Source organism: Protobothrops mucrosquamatus, unplaced genomic scaffold (assembly GCF_001527695.2).
Source record: "Protobothrops mucrosquamatus isolate PMUCROS unplaced genomic scaffold, P.Mucros_1.0 scaffold968, whole genome shotgun sequence".
Lineage (NCBI taxonomy): Eukaryota > Metazoa > Chordata > Lepidosauria > Squamata > Viperidae > Protobothrops > Protobothrops mucrosquamatus.
The window spans coordinates 52033-74598 of NW_015387211.1; the positions used below are offsets into that span (position 1 = coordinate 52033).

The 22566-nt window shown below is 38.0% G+C and overlaps 1 protein-coding gene across 1 annotated transcript in view; it reads left to right on the forward strand.

Annotated features, from left to right (window-relative positions):
• The first annotated feature begins 266 nt into the window (after window positions 1–266).
• CTSD (cathepsin D) overlaps window positions 267–22566 on the forward strand; it is a 33880-nt gene continuing 11580 nt past the window's right edge. Inside the window, exons 1-3 of the mRNA XM_015819694.1 lie at window positions 267–485; window positions 3891–4047; window positions 18249–18372. Of these exons, the coding sequence (XP_015675180.1) occupies window positions 421–485; window positions 3891–4047; window positions 18249–18372 (346 nt within the window). The 5' untranslated portion in view covers window positions 267–420. The remainder of the gene's footprint in view (window positions 486–3890; window positions 4048–18248; window positions 18373–22566) is intronic.

Here is a 22566-nt window from a genome sequence, read left to right on the forward strand (position 1 = left end):
GAAGGAAGGACATTCAGAGTGGCAAAACGAAGAAGCCACTTGAAAAGGATTCATTTCTGGCTAAACGGGTTGCTGCCGGTTCCTGAGTCATACGGTGCCAGTTTTTCAGCGTGGGCGTGCTCCACACACAGAATGCCCTTCTCAGCACCCACCCAGCCGGTTGCCCAAAGGCATTGAGAAGCATCAAGCTTTCCCGACGGCGGCGGAATTATTGCATATCCTCTCTCTCGTCCAGGGTCTGAAACCGATTAGAGGGTTAAATCCAGACCCGCCTCCTTCCCGATCACATGCTTCCGAATTGCATACTGAGGCTCGGTCAGCTGATAAAGCAGTCACGCGGTTGGACTGCTCAGTCATCTTCAGCAGATCCCGGGGTTGTAGTGTTGTTTGCAGTAAACCCTGGTCCAGCTCGATCTTGCCATGATGGGGCTTCGCGATTTGGTATTGCTCGCCTCTCTGGTGGCTGCTTGTTCGGCGCTGATCAGGTGAGGATCGGCTTTCTATCTAGAGTAAAGGATCCCTGAGTGGGAGGGTGATGTGGGATGGGAGTTTTGCCAACAGACTTGGGAGCTTAAATAAACCGAGGCTGCATTTTTCAAGGCATGGACTCCATTGTTGTGGGCACCGTTCAGTCTCTTCTGGAGCCTTTCATTCCTCTGGGAAGGTGTGCCTAAAATCAGCCGGCGACGTTTTAACTTTTGCCCGACCCTTAGGCATCGATTGATTGGAATTAGAAGAGCTTGATCGCATCCTCTCGATCGGATGCGCTGTTGCAGAAGTAAAAACAAAAAGTTACTTTTTTTTTTAAGCGGACTTGAATATGGAGAATTTGTTTGAAAGAAAACTGGGGTACAGGAGAGTATCCTCTGGAATCGATGGATGATCTTCCTTACTGCCGACTTCTTTCAGAATTCCACTTCAGCTTCTGAAAATTCTGATCAACTCTCAATTTGCTTGATCTAAGCTAAAGATATTGAGGAAACCTCCCCAAGGACTCTCTTAACCATAAGTTAAAGCCTTCTCCGTGGTCTTGCGATAGCAAGAAATTAAAGACCAACCTGTCTAGGGGGTACCAGGGTTGCAGAATTTGGCTCCAATTTAAACGAAGCAAAACACTTGGTTATGTTAATATTGTAAGCAGGCTGTTAATGATGTCCACAGCATGCAGGATTATTTTTTTTTGGCAGTTTTTTTATTTGTTTCACTTTGTGGCCTTTGAGCACTTGTTTCTCACCTTCCAATTCGTGCAACCGTGCACTTTTCTTGACATTATGCTTCTGAAATTTTCCAGAAGTCAGCCATAATCTAATACATTGATTTTCCATTCAACAGTTGGGGATGGGAAGGGAAAAATTTGCCCAGTGTATTCATGTGCACTTGTTCAATAATTTTCAAGTTGTTGTGTTCTGATGGACGTTGTTTCTCTAGTTTGTGGCTTAAGGATGAAAAAGGATGTACACTTGAATTGCGTAAATGTTAAATTAAAAGACTTGCCTCTCATTTGGGGGGGGGGAGAATTTAATTTTTGAACAGAGATTAATTTGGTTCATCAGAAAAAAATGGCAAGAGGAACACTGGGTGAATAGTACACGTTCTGTGGTAGCTGCCTACTGATTGGGTCTGTAAAAATAAATTTCACCTTAAAAAACACATTTCTAACAGCTGCCACAAAATAGTATTTCCCCCTCTTGTGTCACATATCCGCTTGCTTTTATGTATTCATCAGACAATCCCTATTAACACTATTCTAAAAATTAACACAATCATTAGTGGTAGAAAGTATCACTTTTGTGTCTGGTAGTGTTCAGATCCATGCTGGTCAAATGAATAATTATCATGCTCAAATATTCCATAAAGCTAATACTTCAGTTTATATCTTTTAATTATTTCATAGAGTATAGGAGAGAGGAGTGTTTCACCCTAATTCTGCAGATGCAAAGTTAGCAGCACGGTTAAGTTATATTTAGGCATCTCCATTGGTGAGAAAGGTCACCCTGAGCAGAGTCTATAACTCTTCCTTGCTGTCTGCAGGAATTAGGAAAATACTCTTCTGTGTCATCTATGTGATACTGTTTATTTCTTTTACATCTAATTTAATTTTGCTTTTTAGCTTAATACGTCATTGTAAGCTGATGTGGCATTCCAGGAATAAGATAATCATGCTCATTTGTGATAACAAATGTTTAAATGTCAGAGTATTTGAGTGAAATACTGAAGTTGAAAATTAATTTGTTTTGTGATTAGCACAGGCATCCAGTATTTGATTCAAGTGTTTTCTTTCTTCTAAAAAGGAACCTGAAATCCTTATTTTGAATAGCTGAGCATTTTTTTTTATTACCAGTCAGATATTTAGCATTAGTATTGACTGGGGAAGAAGAAAGTGCCTCTTCTTCTTTCCCCAAAGTCTCTGATAGGCCTGGACAGTTGGCTGCTTTCAAAAAGAAGCATAGTGAAATGATGATAGTATCCACTTCTCAAAATCTTCTGCTACTTGGTAGAGAAAAGGCTAGTCTAGTTGTAGGGCCCAGTTGAAGGCAACATATAATGGCTAGCTTCCAATATCACATAAAGTTTGTGGACCCGATTTCAAAAGGCATTGCTATTGGAACTTGCTGACACTAATGAAAAACCAGTAGGAGTAAATAATTAAAGCTGCAGCCTGATTCTCACTTATGAGATTAAGCACCATTGAGCTTACTTATATATTGACTACTGTACAGAACGAATGCCTAAAATTACTTCCTGTTAGGTCTGGGCTTCTTTCATTGATTGAGTGTGCCTGCATTTTAAAATGTGAATAATGCCACTTAACTAAAACTCTTCCCTCCCCCTCCCTTTCCTGACACCATAAAGACAACTTGATTTCTCTGTCTTTTAAACTTGTTGGTTCCTGTTAAATTTGTTGGTAATTCTTGCTGTTTTGATAGCGTATAACAGTATAACATAATATATGGCGCTGATTTTGATATGCGGGTTAAGCATAACATGAAACAGATTATAGGTCAGGAGATGCCTTTTGGTCTCGAGATAATGCATATTTTTGAGGTTTCAGGAATTTTATCCTTCTAAATAATGTTTTAACTTTAAAGTGATATTTAACAGATTAAAGATGTCAGTCCAAACTAATTAGAGCTAACATAGGAAGTTTTCAGAGGTTGGCCTTTTATCAAATACAAGTTAATAAAAGGGAGTAATGAAGCTTTGAAACCCTGATCTGTAGGGAGGTTCCCATAATTACTGCTGGGTAAACTAGCAAGGCTCCATTAACTTCACAAGACACATGCCAGTAAATCCTGGTGGAAAACGTGTCTACTACTAGAGAACCTGATGCTTGATTGCTAGGTTTAGATAAAAAAGGAAAACTATTGCTTGGCTTACCAGCACAATTGGAACCAGAATTTCCATTCCTAAGTAAGGAGTTGTGAGTCGGGCCCAATTTTATGTCTTTTTGTGCCATTGTTGTTAAGCAAATTGCTGCAGTAAAGTGAATAACATGGTTGTTAAGCAACTCGGGCTTCTCCCATTGATTTTGCTTATTGGGAGGTTGCAAATGGCGGTCGCCTGACTCTGGGACTCTGCAACCGTTGTAAATACATGCCAGTTGCCAAGTTCCCAAATTTTGATCATGTGGCCGTGGGGATGCTGTGATGGTTGTAAGTGCCATGACTGGTTCTTAGTCACGTTTTCAATGCTATTGTAACTTTGAATTGTAAGTCGAGGACTATCTGTACTTAAAAACATCTTTTGTGCTGTGAATGTTACACTATGCTAACGATGGTCTTATACCGATTCTTCCTGAAGAATTGCAAGAAAAAAGAGGATATCAAGGAAAACTGCTGTGGCTAATATATGTTTCTTTTTGTTGTTGTTTAATAATTTCTCCTGAACAGAATCCCTCTGAAGAAATTCCCTTCCATGCGTAGCATCTACAATGAATATGGGACCAATATCCAAGACTTGATTGAGTTGGGAGAAATGCTGAAATATAAATTTGGGGGTCCTGGTGCACAAATACCCACCCCAGAGGCTCTGAAGAATTACATGGATGTAAGTAGGGTGGCAATTTCCTTATCTTTTATTGGCTTTACTGGTTTTTGTCTTCTAGCTATGAGAAGAATCAATGTGATATCGCAGTAAATGAGGCTAGGCAAATTAATGGGACAGTACAAATATATCAACAACTACCAGTATTAAGAATTCTAACTCCTGACTCACGGACAGCATACTTCAAATATTTTGGATAGCAAAATGGGCAGCATATAAATTTATTAAATACCAGTGGCTAAAGAGCAGTGGTAGAAGAGGTTTATCAATTTCTTACGCTTCCTGGATGCATCTGATTCTCTACTATGTGACCTAGAATGCTGAATTAATGAGTCTTAATGCCTATGTAACCCAGTTAGTGTCCTCCTATTGCATAACTATACTGGTTAGGTGATTTGCACTTCAGTATGACAGCATCTAGCAGCTAATGTTTCATAGCTCATGCTATGCATGCTGAGCTTCATTCCTTTAGGCAAATTTGGAATATGGGCCAACCACCCTACTATCTCATAAATCCCCAAGTGTGTCACTTCCTTGTGAAAAATATTCCAAGAGAAACAATTCGTGGGAATATTTCAGGCTAATTTTCTGAAAAACCCACATTTACTTGGGAGACAAGTTTTGATTTGCTTTGGGCCAAAGACACTATTGAAATAAAGGAGAATGTGTAGGAGAGGTATGAAGTAATTGGTGAAGTCATCAGAATGGATAAGGACTCCTGCGTTTCTGACATTCGGGAATCAAAATCCATTCATTCAAAAAGATGCTTCAGTTGAAAAGAGAACTGATGCAGTGAAATGGCTAAAGTTAAGAATGAGTGAAACCTGGGCCCAAATAGAACTCCTAATGCAAATTTCCTTGTAAAATCCTTTTTTCTTTTTTTTTGGATTCTCTCACATTTTGGCACCACTGCTATGATTTCCATTTGATCAGAAAAGCAAGGGTTTGTAAAGTATGTGCACTTATATCTTCTTAATACAGATTTACAGTTGGAATTCTAATTTCTTTCCTGACAATCATTGGAATTTGGACATTGTACCTTGAATATTATAACTCCTTGGTCATTTCTTCCAGGTTCAAACAAAGTAGCACTAATGCTTGACATCTGGTTGCTGTTTCTCAAGATGAAAAGGAGTGTAGCTGCAGTAAACAGTGTCTCTTTGTTTCTGATTTTTTAAATTTATTTTTTAATATTCTTTGCAAGACAACATTAACTCTATTTTGTTTTTTTATTTTATTTATTCAATTTTTGAATTCTTTGTTCTATACTTTATTCTTATTTATCCAGTTTCCTCATCCTGTTGAGCAAAAGATGTAACTCAAAGTTTGCCAGCAAAGCAATAGTTAAAGGAAAACTGTATTCATGTTCTGTGTTAATGAGAATTTTTCTTATGACTAATTAGATCTCAGATGCTATATGAATGCTTTTGAGTCATGTGATTCTTGAACTCCTTGTCAGTGAGGAAAATAAATATATGGATAAGACCAACTACAGTTTTGTAAACTAGGTTAAGCTAGGGTATCTGCTAATACCCCGGTTGCACTAAGTCCTGGTATAAACATTGCTACAAACCATTTTCAACACCCCACAATTTATTATGGTAATTGGAATTTGCTCATAAACACTTTGATTAGAGACTGCAACTATAAGCCACTGTGAACTGTTGGACATATAAATTACATGTGACAACTAAAGTTCTTTAAAATATATTTTCCCATGTGACTGTTTAAATGTCACATTAAGCCATACGTTAAAATTTGTAGAATAAGCTATAGGGGTTGGGGTTTAGACAACAGACACTCCCAAAGAAGTCACATTATGACTTGTAGGTTATGGGAATCCATCCTATGAGTTGGATAGAATCAGTGGCTGGTTTTACAAAATACACTAAACTATAAGGTCGTTTCTTTAGTTTTGGCTTAATGTGCTGTGCAAATAGACATTATGGTTTATAGTTTAGCTTACTATGGAAGCCCGTCAATTGTAGTTTATTCAGCAAAGCAGCTAAACCATGGTTTAGTAGAAGTTGCAAGCCAAACTACTGAATTGGAGGGAAGAATCTACAGGCCAGCACTCTGCTTCATGCAGGATGTTTAAAATTAGAACAGGAGTTCCCAATGGGGGGGGGGGTGCTTGCACCTCCTGGGGGTGCGAAATGGTATTCCAGGGGGTGTGAAAACTTGGGTTTAGAAGTTTCAAAATTATAGTGTATATGCATAAACCAGGTGTTACTTTTGTAAGGGGTGCGAGAATATGTCAGACGCATTCTAGGGATACGAGGTATAGAAAACGTTGGGAACTGCTGAATTAGAATATGCTGAACACTTGGCTGGTTAGTATCAGTTAGGAAACTTCAGCAATTAGTTCCATTATGGAGCAAGTCTATCAAGCTTTTGCAGAAGAGCAGGTTCCTAACTTTTCTGCATAAATAAAATCAGATGTATATTATAAATGTGGCATTTTACCAAGCCACAAAGCAGATCTGTGTCCAATAAAAAAATAGCAACCAGCAGAGGAAGTAATCAGAATATATATTTATAATCAGGATAGACATTTATGTTTTACAAAATGCAGTTAACAATGCAGGCCTTCATTTGATGGATTTTCAACCAGTTGGATTTTTTTTGCTTTTGAAATATACAACTTTAAACAAACTTGACTGCTGCACTTCTTCAAGAAGCAAATGATATCTTTATAGTTTTGAGATTTTTTTTAAAAAAACACTTCAAATTGTAGCATGTAATAATTATATGATTGGCAAAGGTAGCAATTTCAGGCACACCTGTTTCATTATAATGAGGTCAGTGTGTTGGGTTCTTGAGTGAATCTTAGTCTGCAACTTTGTGTATCCCAGATTGCTCCGAATAGTGTGCCTTCTTGGACCAAGTCCCAGTGAAGTCAGCAAGATTTATTGGGAGGAAACATGACTAGAGTCAAGTTGCTGGTGTATCCAGGCTAATCAAATCTATTCTTTAAAAAACTAGATGGTAACATAGAAATTCAGAAAACTGATAACACTTGACTGCCATCTAGTGGGCATCCAGAATTTTGCAGTCTGGATGTAATAGGTCTAGATCAGGGGTAGGTAACCTTGGCTCTTTTATGACTCGTGGACTTCAACTCCCAGAATTCCTGAGCCAGCCATGCTTACCAAAGAGCCAAGGTTGCTTACCCCTGGTCTAGATTTATATCCAGTACTTTTGTCTATTCAGCTTTGAAGTTCTGTACTCACTAGGGATTGTTTAATTAAACTTGGCTCTTTCAACCTGTCATTTCCACATAGTAATTCTTAGTTTTCCATCATCCAGTTCCCATGCCTGCCCTCCCAGTTGTCAAACTCTATATAATGCAAATCTTTGTTCTCTCTTAATGTTATTTTGCTAGAGGGGGAGCTGCTACAGATAGAATCCTTACGAAACTGCAGTTATGCTGGAACAGCCAGGTTGTCTGTTGAAATCAGATACTGTTCCAAACTAGTATCACCTATTATGAGGAAAAGTTGTATTGGAAATTCTTTCCATTAAACTCTATGGATGTTCCTTGGTGGTATAGACAGGTGTCATTATGGGTTCCACATCATAGCATTTAAAGAAATTCAATCATTTTTGATCTGGGAGACTAAAGCGCTACAAAATTTATGGCTACAAGTGAAGATCATTTTTTATTATTCTTGAGCTAATAATGCCCTGAAGCTCAGCGTTGGGTGTTGAGGGATTTTATTTCTAAAACCATATTCTACATGTTTTCCCATGGGAATCTCTGTCTAAACCTGTCTACATCTGTCACAGTGTCTGGTAATTTGGCTGATGCCATCTTTTACAAACAAAAGTTTGTAAAGTTCAAAATGTCCATTCCCATTTCCAATATGCTTGCTCAACTTATGCCTTGCCCTTCTGTAAATATGCCTTAAATTTTAAGTTGTTACCATTTTCCTGGTGATCTTGCTGCTGCTTCTGAGCTGCCTGCCTGCTTTCTATAACTTAAATAGAAACTGTCACTTACTTGATCTGCGAAGGGAATAGTATGTGCTGCAGTGAAGTTGATGAGGTTCCTCTTCCTTTTGAAAGCATTAAATATTTCCATGAGGGGATACGGATGTGGATACCTCTCTCCAGGGAGAACAGCAGTGGGTTGGGAGAATAGATGAGTAGCTGCAGATGTGGTTGGAACTGAGGAAAAAATGAGGCATGTCTCCCTTCTCTCCCCCTCCCCTCCTCCCCAATCATCTGTTACAGATCTAAATGGTCTGTACCTCAGATATGGAAAAGATGAATACAAGTAGTCCTTGACCTACAGCTACAACTAGGACCCGCATTTCTGCCGCTAAGCAAAGTGGTTAACTGAATCACACCCAATTTTATAACCTTTTTTGGGGGGAGGGGCATGGTTGTTCTGAATGCAGCTTCCCCCATTGACTTTGCTTGTCGCATCTAGCTGGGAAGATCGCAAATGGCAGTTATGGGATCCTGAGATCCTCTAGCCCAGACATGTCAAACACAAGGCCCGGGGGCCGGATGCGGCCCGCGAAGTGGTTTCATGTGGCCCGCGAAGCCATCCTGGAAACAGTGAGGGAAAGGCCCCCACTGCCTTGGCCTTGGCCCAGCCGGGAGCCAAGGTACAATTTTTTGGTCTATGCTGAAACACATTCAGTCTCCCTCTGACTTTGCCCTGGTACCCATCATGAACAACCTGACTAAGGAGAGCAAGCACAGCAGCAGCAGCCTTGAGGAGGAGGTAAGTGCAGCTGGGCACCCCCTTGGGGAAGTGGGGCTGGACTTGGTGCCACAGGTGCTTGAGGGCCAGGCTGGGCATTTGACCTCTGCTGCCCAGGGTTCCAGGCAGCCCGCACCACCATCCAGCCCCCCCCACGCATGGCCTGAGAGGAACAGTGAGGCTCCTCCAGTGGACCATGCCTTGGCACTTGCCCTGGTTCCACCCCCTTCTGCCAGAGACCCCCACTCCTGCCCAGGCTCCCACAGGCACCATTGATGCGAAAAATGTAGAGCTGGCCATGCCCACCCAATAGGCCAAACCCACTCCCTCCACACCCACCCAGTAGGCTGCACCCATCCTGGCCACACCCACCCGGCCCCCCAAGGGCAACTGCAATGCTGATGTGGTCTTCAATGAAATTGAGTTTGACACCCCTGTTCTAGCCACTATAAGTACATGCTGGTTGCTAAGTGCATGAATTTTTATCACAAGACCATGGGAATGCTGTGATGGTCGTAAGTCACTTTTTTCAGCATGTTTGAACAGTTGCTTAATGAATGGATGTAAGTCAAGGACTGCCTGTAAGTTATTAAACATATATATTCCTTCTCCAGCGGTTTGTCATTTTGTTTGCCAGTTCCAAGTGAGCTCTACAAGAATGGTATGGAATTGTTTAATCAAGCTTTATGTGTAATGTTGAACTGTACCAAGTGAAATTTCTCAATTTGTATCTGCTCTGTATTTTTTTTTTAAAGGAAAAACTTAATTGGTCTTTGGCTTGGATGGGGAGAAGGAGGTAGCAATTATATACAGCCCAAGTCTTTACTGAAGACCATATTGTTAAGATGTCTACCTTTCCAGGGTAGACCTACAATGATTTAGATTATATTCAGACATAAATATACCTATACCAGTGTTTTGTAGCATATCCTCACAATCTGTTTTTTGTAAATTCATAGGCCCGACCCATAATGCTTTGAGATAATTGAGTTGACAGCTGTGAGGTTAATTGGAATGAATGCCATTGTAGGGACAAAGGGAACATCAGCCTAAATTCATCTATCTGGCACTCTTTCTGTGACATATAGGTGGAAATAAAAAGTGCCTCAAAACCCAACGGCAACTATATTCTCAAACATTGCAAATCTCATGCTGGTGTTATTTGCACAACACAGGATAGCTTAGTCATGCTATTCCAAAGCCATGTTAAAACCTCTTGTAACCTAAGGTTCTGAGCACATTACCTCTTTCACACTCCTTTCTTTCTCATACTGTCAATTATGTTTCTATAAAACAAGTACCAACCTGCGCTTCAACTGGTAGTCATACTTCATTTACAAGAATGGAATTGGCTGTTTTTCAGACAGATTTGAATCTGCATAGGATCTAAGGCATTTGTATCTGTCTCCCCAACCGACAGGGATGGAGGCTGTCAAAATCCACATGGACTTTATACTGCAAATAGATTCCTGGGTATCTGTATGTCCCATTGCTAAAACCTCTGCTTATTTATGCATCCAGTGAGTGGAGATTCTAGAGCAGTGGTTCTCAACCTGTGGGTTGGGACCCCATTTGGGGTCAATCGACCATTTCATGGGGGTCCCCAAGCAAGGCTGTCCGCCATTTTTTTTGTCCACCATTTTTCCCCCTTTTCCGGCGGGTGCCTTACCTCCCTTGGGCTGGGCCAGCTGGTGGTCGGCCTGCTCCGTCTCTGCCGCTTGCCAGCTACGCCTCGGCCGGCGCAGGGGGCGGAACCACGCATGCGCGGCGCTCCCAGGCAGGGAAAGTCCTCGACTTACGACCGGTTGGGTAGTCCTCGACTTACGACTGGCTTAGTCCTCGACTTACGACCGGTTTAGTCCTCGACTTACGACCGGTTGGGGTCGCGGCATTAAAAAGGTTGAGAACCACTGTTCTAGAGAGAATAAGACAGAGGGCTGATCAGGCAGTATTTTGCTTGCTTTTCTACTTTAAAAAAAAATATTGTTATCTGCCATTCAAGTCCTAAGGCATTCAAGATATTTGAAGAGCAATTTAAACAAAAAAAAAACCCCAAACAAAAGATAATGGAGCAAAGGATAGTTAAAAATACTTAAAATTTGAACAAGAGTTGAAATCACCCATACAGCTTGCTTTAAACAAAATTATAAATGTTTATAATTGCTGTCACAATACTTGCCTAGCTTGAAAATTGTAAGGATGCTGAAAATCCTGACACCATTGTATTTCAGGAACTTGTCAGGTAATTAGGAGAAGCGGGTTTGATGCTGACATATTTGCTTTGTGTTACATTTTTCTCGAGATGTTTTGGTTGAAAAGTAATCTATAGTTCTATACCTTTAAAATCCTACAATGAAAATATTTTTAGTCGGGGATGATGCTTGAGAGTATTATGGGATGATTATAAGTATTATCGCTATGTTGCTTTGAAACAAGACAGGCGGCAAATTAATTTAATAATAAATACAAAAATAAGTTATTGCTTAATTTTATTTTTATTTTTTGTCTGCATGTGTTTCTACGGCCATACATTGCTTTTTACATAATATCTTCTGCATTGAAGCAAATGCATGATGCTTGAATCTAGTCCAAAAGACTGCTTTGATGCAGTCTTTTGGACTACATGCACATACAAATGCTGTGGTCTCTGTCTGTCTCTGAGTCTCATCAGATTGCCCTCAGGGTACAAAAGATTGCTTTGTACCTAGGCTACAGAACAAGTTGCTTTTAGCATAATCAGTTCACCTCTGAATTAACCACACCTATCCTGACATCATGTTGTAAAAGCTTTCCCCTTCTCCTTCTTTGGTGAATGAACACACAGCATCCACTGAAAATGCCAAATCTGCCTACGGTTCAAGCATGGGAATTGCAGAACAGGCTGGCTTTGCTCTTATTACACACAGGAAAGCAACTTTGAAAGTCAAGGCAAGGAGAGCTTGCTAAATTGTTCTCAGTACCTTCCCTTTTCAGAAGAATGGCAAACACAATCTGAAGTGCACTAAGTAATCACGTGCAGTTTAAATAAAAGTATACCGAACTAACGTTTCTCCAGAAAAGCATTTTTTTCTCTGTCTGCCACACCCAATAAACTGACATGCTATCATTTGAAATACGAATTAGAGAAATTATATGTGTACTATCCAACAGTTTTCCCTAACATTACTGGCACAGCTCCTTTTCCTTTGCTGAAGTGGTTTCAATCTCCTAGTTCAGGAGTAGGCAACCTTGGCTCTTTTATGACTCGTGGACTTCAACTCCCAGAGCCAGCACAAATCCTGAGTCATAAAAGAGCCAAGGTTGTCCACCCCTGTCCTAGTTGGAAAAAAATCTACACTTTTGAGTTGAATGGAAAAGCGTAAACTCTTGAAACAATCTTGTTCGCAGTTATTATACCTGTCTTTCCTTCTCCATTGTATGTGTGAGGCTCTATACTTCTTAATTTTTCATTCTTTAAACAATGTTAAGCTAATCAACAAAGAAAAATACAAATATATGCAATAGCATTCAAGTTTCCTCAGACCTTCAGAGTTAATAAGTATAGGATTTTTAAAAAGGCAGTCCTGGAAATTATTATAAAAAGAACAATTCTAAAACCTTTGACTATTTTTCTCAAAATATTTGTCCCTTTATAAAAGAATGCAGATTTTACACAGATTGGCCACATATTGTTGCAAGTCCAGGTGTAGATTTCTCCTTCCAATGCTATATCATTTTAGCCAATTCCCATGTTTTCTTGATATTCGATAAATTTCAAATAAAATCAAGAACATGTATATCTTAGATTTTGAATTAAGATAAGCACATCTTTTTCTGCCTGGATGTTTATTAAAAATGTAACTCAAAAGCTTGAGTGCCCTATATAAACCTAGAGTAAGACGGATCCACTATAACTGGAAGAAAACTGAAAGCCAAATTAGCTGTTAAAAATCGGTCTCCAATTTTCTCAAGGAAATGGATTTATAATTTGAATACATAGTAGAATGTTTGCCTGATCTGGGAATAACAGTGATTGCTTCATTAATACTAAATGTAGTGGACTGATTTGAGAAAGCTGCACCATAAGCCTCTAGTAAAATAAGAGACAAAAACCTGCTTTTGTTTAATATCAATCATTGACCATGAGTCTTCTACAATTTCATAGATGTAATTGTAATGATAATCCTTGAAGCAACTTCTGAGCATGTGGGAAATGTGGTATATCCACCTTCTATTTTAAAAAATCCATCACTTCCAGTTGATTAAGAATTAATATTATATAATTTAGAATGACATCAAAATGAATATGATTAATGAATATGGAATCTGCTCTTCTCACACTCGTATCCTAAATAAATGGTACAATGTTACATTGCTTAACTCATTTAATATCCAACTAACTTGTTCCATATCTCATTGCTTTGTGCAAAGTAATCAAAACTCAGTTTTAGAAGCCCAAGAAACTTATTAAATTTGCATTTAGCAGAGACCAAAGATTTTTATCAGACCAGGGATGGGTGAGATGTATAAACCATAATGATTATTTCAGAGAGAGGCTTGCTGAACATTTACTTCACCAACCTTTTGGTGAGAGACCAGTCTTCTATAAAGCATTACTGATGCCGACATTAGTTAATCATCATGATCCATCTTTCTCTAAATTAAAAATTTTGTGATACAAAATTGTCAAAATTATAAATAGTTGCCTACTAAAACATGGCCAAGGAAGAACAACAGGTGACATGTTATTTCTTAGCAATTTTTTCCTTTGAAGCTGTTAGAAAACCACTGTAGTTGCTAAATAAACTAACTTTAGCAATCTTGCTGAAGCTGTTGGAAAGTGTTCTCGTTTCAGCCACACCCAGCCCACCCCCACAGTTGTTCACATGCATAAAAATACTATAATGAGGCTTTCACAATCAACTCTGCTTAGTCAACATTTGATAAATAACCTGCAGTACTATAACATTAGAAATGTCATCTGGGAAAGATGGAGATGATATTCATATTTGGGAAAATGATTTTCAAATGTAGGCTTGCTTATCTGGTGCTTTTCTGAAGCAATGCATATTCCAAAGGAACTTTAATAATAATGCTGAATCAAAAGAAAGGAGAACAAAAAGCACTCCGTTTCATTTTATTTCTTCATATATTTAACAGCTTTATAACAGGGTTTTTGTACCACAGGGATGGGCAGAGCTGTAGATCTGAAAGAAAAATAAGTACTTCAGGACACACGTAGGTGCACACATAGCAATTAATAATTCTTGAAACCAAATTTGCATCTTTCCCTGGTATCATCCTGCAGCTCTCACAACAGTGTTATAGTATACGCCAAATAATCCTTTTCCCTTTGAATTTGAAGTGTTGTGCAGCCCTATTTGTTGTTGTTGTTGTTATGCAATACATTATGATAGTTGATTAGAGGCCATCAAATCTAGTGACTGCATGAACAAATGCTTATTATCTTGCCTCGTGTCTAATAATAACTTGTAGTTCTTCCAATAATGTATTTAATCTCATCCGTCCACTTTATCCATTGTGTCCCTCTCTGTCTATTGGTCACAACTTTACCAAACGTAATAGTATTCTTTAATTCTCTCTCATCTCTTCTCACATGGCCAAAACATGGCCAATCATTGCTTTATGAGAATAGTCAATTTTACTTGATCTAGCACTAATAGGTTCTTCTTGTAATCAGTTGTACCTGTAATAAAAGTTTTTAAAAAAATCAATTTTTAGAAGTTTCTCCTTTCTCTGCTTTATCATTGTTCAATTTTCATAACTGTTCATTGTCATTGAAAAATTCATTGCTTTTAAGTATTTTAATTGTTACCATTGAAATGAACTTCCCATTTGTGATTTAGTCTGTTTTTATCATTGCCTTCCTTCCTTGGATTAACCTCATATTTTTACAGAAACCAAAAAACAACAACAATAACTACTTCTCAGTTTTAGTTTCAACTGTAATTTCATCAAACAATGTATCTTTGTCATCTTATATCAGTTTTAAACTAGGTTTTTCATTTCCCATTTTTATTTTTGTCTTTTATTTTTGACTAACAAAGAAGCACTGTCCGCGTATCTTAATTTTCTAGTCTTTCAGTCACTATACTAGTTAACATCTCTTTAGATTTTGCTATTGTTATGATTTAAATGGATGAAGGAACAATTTGGTTCCTTGCCTCAGTCTCTTGAATTCTCAACTATTTGCTTTTCTAAATCAAGTCCTTACAATAATTTCTTATAGTATAAAAAATCATCAGATAATGCAGCCACAGGTATTGGCCTTAATATTTTTCGTATTCTGGCATGATCCATATAGTCCATTATCTGGCTTATGTTAGCTGAGAATAACTGTCTTATAGCACTGCTGTTTGGATCTAATCCAGAGGTCCCCAACCTTTTGGGCACCAGGGACCGGTTCCGTGGAGAGAGGTTTTTCCACAGATCGAAGGGTGCGTGGTTTTGTGTGCTGCCTGTATCTCGCGGATTTGGCTTTGCTTGTTTATGCGGCCCGGTTGCTGTCATGCCACGGCCCGGTACCGGTCCACGGACCGGGGGTTGGGGACCCCTGATCTAATCTGCTTGGATGGGAATTGTGGGAATAGAAGTCCAACATAATTGAAAGACTTTAGTTCAGAGGAGAAAGGCAGCTATCTTGTTAAGAAAAAAAGAAGGTGAGTGAATTTCTTGTCTCAAAACATGAAATTCAAGGCGACCGTCTAAATCCAAAATCTATCATTTAGTTATTTCTGTTCTTTCTTAGGTTTTTTTAGACCTATTTTTATTGCTATTCATAGTTTTAAAACTCCTGGTATTAATTTTAGTTACATACTTTACGAATAGGCAGGAATACACAAGAACAATTGTGACACTTTCAGTATAGGTATTCCTTTACTTATGACCATAATTGGGACTGGAACTTCCGTTGCTAAGCTATGCAGTGGTTAAATGAGTCATGCTGGATTTTATGATCATTTAAAAAAATCAACAGAGTCTTTAAATGAATCAAATTTTCCTCATTGAATGTGCTTGTTGAAAGCCCTCTGAGAAGGTCCTAAGTAGCAATTATGTGATCCTGGGACACTGCAAGCATCATAAATACAGGCTAATTGCCAAGAGCCCAAATTTTGATTTTGTACCTGTGGAGACATTCTAATGGTCATAAGTGCAGGGACCATCATAAGTCACTTTTTTCAGTGCCATCATAACTTCGAACAGTCATTAAACAAATGGCCATAATTTGAGAACTGCCTGTAGAGGACAAATGATGTGCCAGCTGTGTTGCTAGAATGGGAAGTACGAGAATAAAGCCACCATGTGTGTGTCAGCAACTATGAACTATATTTATACAATCAGGGCTTTTTTTCAGCCGGAACGCGGCGGAACCGCGTTCCGGCACCTTTTTCCGGGCCGGCCGCACCGGAAATAGCCCCTCCCACACCGGAAATAGCCCCTCCCAAATTTTACTTGCATTCCTGTTCTCTAAAGGGGCGGTCCTAGGGTTTGATGAGGGCGTGGCCAGGTTTGAGTTCCGCCACCTTTTCTCCGAGAAAAAAAGCCCTGTATACAATAGCTCCAATGTTTCAATGTTCATTTTCAATGGAAGTGACAAAATTGATAGTTTGGGAATTGCCTAACTAGAGTATCATCATTTCCAAACAGCCATTTTGGATTAGCTACTGAAGCCTAAATGCCCTGCTGTTTCTAAATTCTCTCAAAGGGAACATGGTCATTTGGACCAAGGTTACCTATTGTCCTTTGGTTGTTATAGTTCTTTGATCAACTCTGCACAAACATTTCTAAATTAGCAGAAATCTGTGTTCCATATGGGCCAACATTTACAGTGTGCATAAATCCGTATACTGTAGATCTTTTCTGCAAACTTTATAAAACATAAGTAGAAATGAATGAATGTAGAAACAGTTCAAAAGTTGTGGATAGCAATACTTGCCACTCTTATCGAGTAAACCTTGTAAGCAGCTTTCTTTTATTTTGTATGACAATATACAGACAGGTGTAGCTTGTAATGAGTCATTTTCACAGGGGAACTCGACCTTTCCATATTGAATGTGGGCCAAACAGACTAAGTTTCCTGTTGGCTCTGCCAGTTCTTCAGTAGGAAATATACATTTGCTAAGTAATAGTTGAAAGCTATTGAAAGAAATCAAGTAGCAGAGTTTTGCATGGAAGTTTGTTATGTGATAATTCTGAACACAAAAATGTTGGGATAAACAGCAAAGGACTTTAACAGAATGTAAAGTGCATTATAAAGTAGTATCTAATTTGAAGGGTGGGAGTAAGGGGGGGAAATCAACAAAGGGAGAAGCTCAAGATCTTATTTTTTTCCTGGAAAAAAACCCATTGCAAAGTATGCTATTAATATTTTGAAGAGAACCTGTTGAAGCAATGAATTGAGGCTTCTTCCTTTAGTCTGTTTTCTTTTACAAATATTGTTGGTATCACACTCTATATCAGTGATGGCAAACCTTTTAGAGACGGAGTGCCCAAACTGCAACCTAAAACCCACTTATGCATCGTCGGGTGCTGGGTGGGTGTGGCCCATTGGGTGGGCGTGGCTGCAGTGGTAACGGCAGACTGGGTGGGACTAAAAAGTTCAATCAATCAATTCCAACTTTGCAAGATCTTTTTTTCCCCGTGAGAAGTTGAAATTGACTGATTGAACCTTTTTTTTTTTTGCACACGGCGGCGGAGGCCTAAAGCGAAAAGATTTTATAAAACCCAGCTGAAGGCCTAGGACTGAGGCGACGGCGTGCGTGCCCACACAGAGCGCTCTGAGTGCCGCCTCTGGCACCCGTGCCATAGGTTCGCCACCACTGCTCTATATATTACTTTTATCTTGCATGCTCTTGGTAACCAAGAAGCAGAACAAGCTGAAGTTTTGAAAAATGGTTATTTCATAGAGACTGGCATTTTTGGCAGTAAGAAGATTTACTTGTCTTTTCTTCCACATAAATGAATATTTACAATTCATTCCAGGATGGAGGGAATAGATTGTTGCTGCTGCTGCTGTTATTATCATCTCCCATCTTTATTTTGTACAACTCAAGGTGCATACATAATGCTTTTTGTTTCACAAAATATTATAAAACACTTAACTGTGAAGTTTTTTTACTTTGGATGCCAAAAACTCTGTTGTTTCACATTGTCTTAAGACCTTCCTATTAAGGCATCCTAATGATGAGTATTCTTTCCCTATTACTGCCCTTTTTCCTACAAATCTTAATAAAAGCGATAAACATTTTTTACTTTACTCTTCATTTCCAAGTGCCTGATTATTGTTGGAGTGTCTTGACATTCATATGTTCTCTAAAATAATGAAAAATGTAGTTAGCAGTGTAGCTGGATCAAGCATATTTTGGATCTGTATAGAGTTGTATAACAGCTCTCTCTCTCGCTCGCTCTCCCTCCCTCCTTCCCTCCCTCCCTCTCCCCCTCTCCCTCTCTCTCGTTATTTATTGTCCTTACATTTTCTTTTCTTTTTCAGGCACAGTATTATGGGGAGATAGGTATTGGGACTCCACAACAGAAGTTTACGGTAGTCTTTGATACTGGCTCATCAAACCTCTGGGTGCCATCTGTTCACTGTACCTTGCTGGATATTGCCTGCTGTAAGTATCCATTCTTGCTTGCATAAAACCTCATAGTTGGCTGGTTTGTACAAGACCATCCCATACAATTATAAATTTACCTGTATGTTCTAACAATATAGGATGACATTCTAAGATAATTAGTCCACTGTTGCTTAACAAGTATATGAAAACCATGGTTGTCTATATACTGCTTCTCAGCCAAACTACTGAACTTTTGCTGGTACATAATAGCTAAGAACCCCTCTACTTTATGAAAAATAGGGAGTCTTCTGAAGAAATTAATTTCTTATACAGAAACTGCTTTCTTGGGCTATATCGAACATACACAGTGGATTTCTATATATCCATTGGGAGTTCTTCTGTTCCTTTCAGCTGAACTGTGAGTGTCCTCTAGTTCTATTCCAGGTTGTTGGCCAACCCAATGGAAGAGATTTGGAGGAGGATATTATAAGGAGGGGAAATTTTAACTTCTGGCAGAATGACATTTAGATAAATCCCACATGTATATATGATCCAGCCAGAACTGACTCAACCCACCAACCCTTAAGAGAGAAGTAATTGTGGTCCCAGGCTTCCCAGAAGTGCCCAAGGCTAGAAGGCACTGATTTTCTGTAGTAGTGATATTACTTTGGAATACTTCTCTATGAAGATTAACTCCTCCCTGTATTTTTCTGCTGTATTTTAGGAAGCTGTTGAATTACTTTGGAAGACATTCTCTTAACAAGCATTATACCATTGTTTCTTTTATATTTTTATGTTTGTTACTCTGCCTTTGTTGGAGGTTTATGAAATCATTATTTTAATCTACTGTGGATGTTTTAGCTGTTGTCATATTGTGTATATATACTGCTTTTTACTTCATTTTCTAGAGTTTCCACAGCTTCTCAGCAATATGTGATGCCTGATTTGATTATTCTGTTTTGTTTTTCTCTGAATATTGACAGTTGTGATAAATATCTTATGTCTCTTAAATTCACTGAAGTATGTTTCCTAATTCCTGAAATAAATGGAGCACTTTCTGTTTGTGATGAGCTTCTGAAGCATATCCATACCCCACTAGAGATCATAATGAACACATCTTCCAAACTGTTCTGTGCAACCTTTCCCATTCCCCAACCCTATTGGATTAAAAAGATGAGAGTTACAACACAAAAAATAAAGCCAATGCACCCTTCCAAATTAACTATATGATTTAAAAATGTAGGTTAAAGAGAGATTATCTTTCATATTTGTAACTTCAGACTTAAGCATTGCCATAAGATGTTCTATAGTCTCTTTTGAAATGATCAAACTTGATGAAGCTGTAATACAACTCTACCTCCATTGTACCAGGCTAAAGATAGCTGAAGATTATTTGAAGAAGAAGGTTCAATTTGGGATACACATGATTAAATAATTTTGGTCAGAGATGAATAGGGCTGAAAAAAGTGAACAACATGGGAGGTAAACTGCTTCGAATTATCTCCAGTTTTCTTTAAAAATATGAATCCTGTATGCATATTCTACTTTCTCAAATATGGAGATTCTTGAAGAAATACATGCCAGGTTAGCCAATTTTCACACTACCCTTTTCAAACCTAATTTATCAGCCAAAATTGGATTTCTCCGTTTAATTTCTGAATTCTTAGGGAAGCTTTAAAAAGTAGCCCTTGTTTTATATATATATATACATACACACACACACACACACACACACACACACATATATATATATATAAAATTTTTATAAGATAACATTCTTTAGCATTTAGCAAACAGCATGTTGTCTGGATTCATGTGTTTAAAAAACAATCAGTAATAATTAGTTTCTTTATTTTCATAATCAATATGTTAGTTAATAATATGTTTCTTACATCTTCACTTCACCCGACGGTCTTCTTCTTACTAATACTTATTTAATGTTACATAGTACATATCACATTCCTTTCTCTCTAACTCGTTTTTCTAGCCATTTATAAAAAATTTCCCATGTTCTAAAATATACTGAATCTTCTTTCTCTTTTATCTTCAATGTCAATCTGTCCATTTCTGCACAGTCTAAGATTTTCTTAATTCTTCCTCCATTGGTAGGTTTTCATTTTTCCAATATTGAGCAAATACTATTCTTGCTGAAGTTAATACATGTAAAATTAAATATATACATTCTTTCTCATAGTTTCCTACTATTATGCCTAACAAAAACAATTCTGGCTTAAAATCTGTATGTTTTTTAATCATTTTCTCTAACCATATGTGTATTTTTGACCAAAATCTTTTAGCTTTAGGGCATGACCTAAAAAGTAGCCTTTGTTAATGATTCCAAATAAAAAGCTGTAGTTATTTGCCCTACTCAAAAAATCTTGATTCAAGAGGACACTTGTCAACTTGTAAATATTGAATCTCACAAGGAGTATAAAAGACTCTAAACGTTCCTTTTTCCTTTGAGGTTTTTTAGTTCTGTTTAATTGATTTTCTTTATGTAGGCATGAATAAAGCAGTGCATGAATTGAATAAAGAATATGGCTTTAGTCCATATTTTTAAGGCAAATAATACTTGTTCTTGTTACTTTACTCCACTGAAGATGTTGCAGAACAGGTATAATGATGCAGGTTAATAAGTGGGGTGGGATATTATACAATTTTAACCATTCCTTAGTTTCATGTAGCTGAAATAAGCATTTTGTATGCCTTTCTCCAGTGTTTTAAAACCAAAGTTCAATTCTTCAAATTTAAGTTTTGAAACATAGTGGGGGAGGGGGTTATGATGAAGTTAGGGGAAAAGTACTCATGTCTTATCTCTGCTTTTTTTTAATCACAAGATTGAATTAGAATTCAGAATTATAGATAGAATTCACAAAGTACACCTCCTTATCAGGTCTTGAATGATGTGAGCCAAAAGACATCTCTTTCCCTTTGTTTATTTATCCCATCTGTTTGTTGCAATGTAGAAAGCAAATTAATCAATCCATACTACTAAGTATGACTGCTATTTATGACCTCCTGCTGGCTTCCCCATTTACTTTGTGTCAAGGTTAACAGTTGACCAGCTTATATAATGTAAGATTTAAGATGTAATGATGGGAATGACTCAGCAGGGTCTGTGTCTCTTTAAGAGCCTTTGTATAAAGGGAAGGCTCCGCTGATGTGTTCTCTCTCTTTTGTTTCCTGCTGTAACTGTGATTTGTTGGATCCTGCTGTATTAGCACGTGTATGTATATTGTTCCTGGTGTATGATATTGTAGATAGTGTAAGATAAACCACCATTTAATATAGACCACTGTTTACTGTGTTTACTCCTGGGTTATCTCACGTAATAAGACTGTGCACGCTCTAACACTTTGCTTGTTAAAAACTGACAGTGAAGGTTGACATGACTGCAGTATGCTACAATGTCATAATTAGTGCTTATTTTGTAAAAAAAAAAAAAAAAAAAGAAAAGGTGCCGGAACTCACACATGTCATACAACCCACCTTGCCTACCCTACAAGGTTTATGTTTGTAGTTGAAAAATTTTTTTTAGTGTATCTAAAAGACTAGGATTTTGTTCAAGGTAAGTTAATACTATTAATGTTACCCTGCACTGTGTGGCTTTAAATTACAAGAAGGCATTTTATTAATCTTTTGGAACATTTACCACTGGCATACCATTTAGTTTAATGAGTGGAAATGTCAGCTTTCTATGTGGAATGAAATTGGCCCAATAAAACAAAATTTGGTTGCTTGTAAAAGATTGAATTATTTTTAAGTTGTCGTCAAACAAGATGGAAAAAATTACATTTGGGGTTTAATATGGATATTGACTTGAAACAAATTAAAGTTGAAACTTTGTCAGTGAACAGATTACTTTTAATTTACCTTTAAGTTAAACCCAATTTAATAAATAGATCTGATTAAACCTCATACTGTAGGTCTACCTTTACATCTGACCAATACATAATTAATATATTATTATTAATAATAATACCTCCAAATCACAAGACATTGGCTTTATTCTTATTCTTCCCCTCTGCAGTTTGAATATAAAGTATAAAAGACTAAAAAGAGATTTTCGTAGACATCTCAGCCTTTGAACTACCCAAGGAACTGAAACAGCAAAGTTTTGCTGTCGGGCAAGCTTCCACACCAGTTGTCTTTTTTTCCTCTCGCTTCACCTCTTTTTAACCTCACACCCACCTTCTGTAAGGGAAGGCAAAAGGCTCACTCACCCTCTCATGAAAGATGGCCTCCATGTTC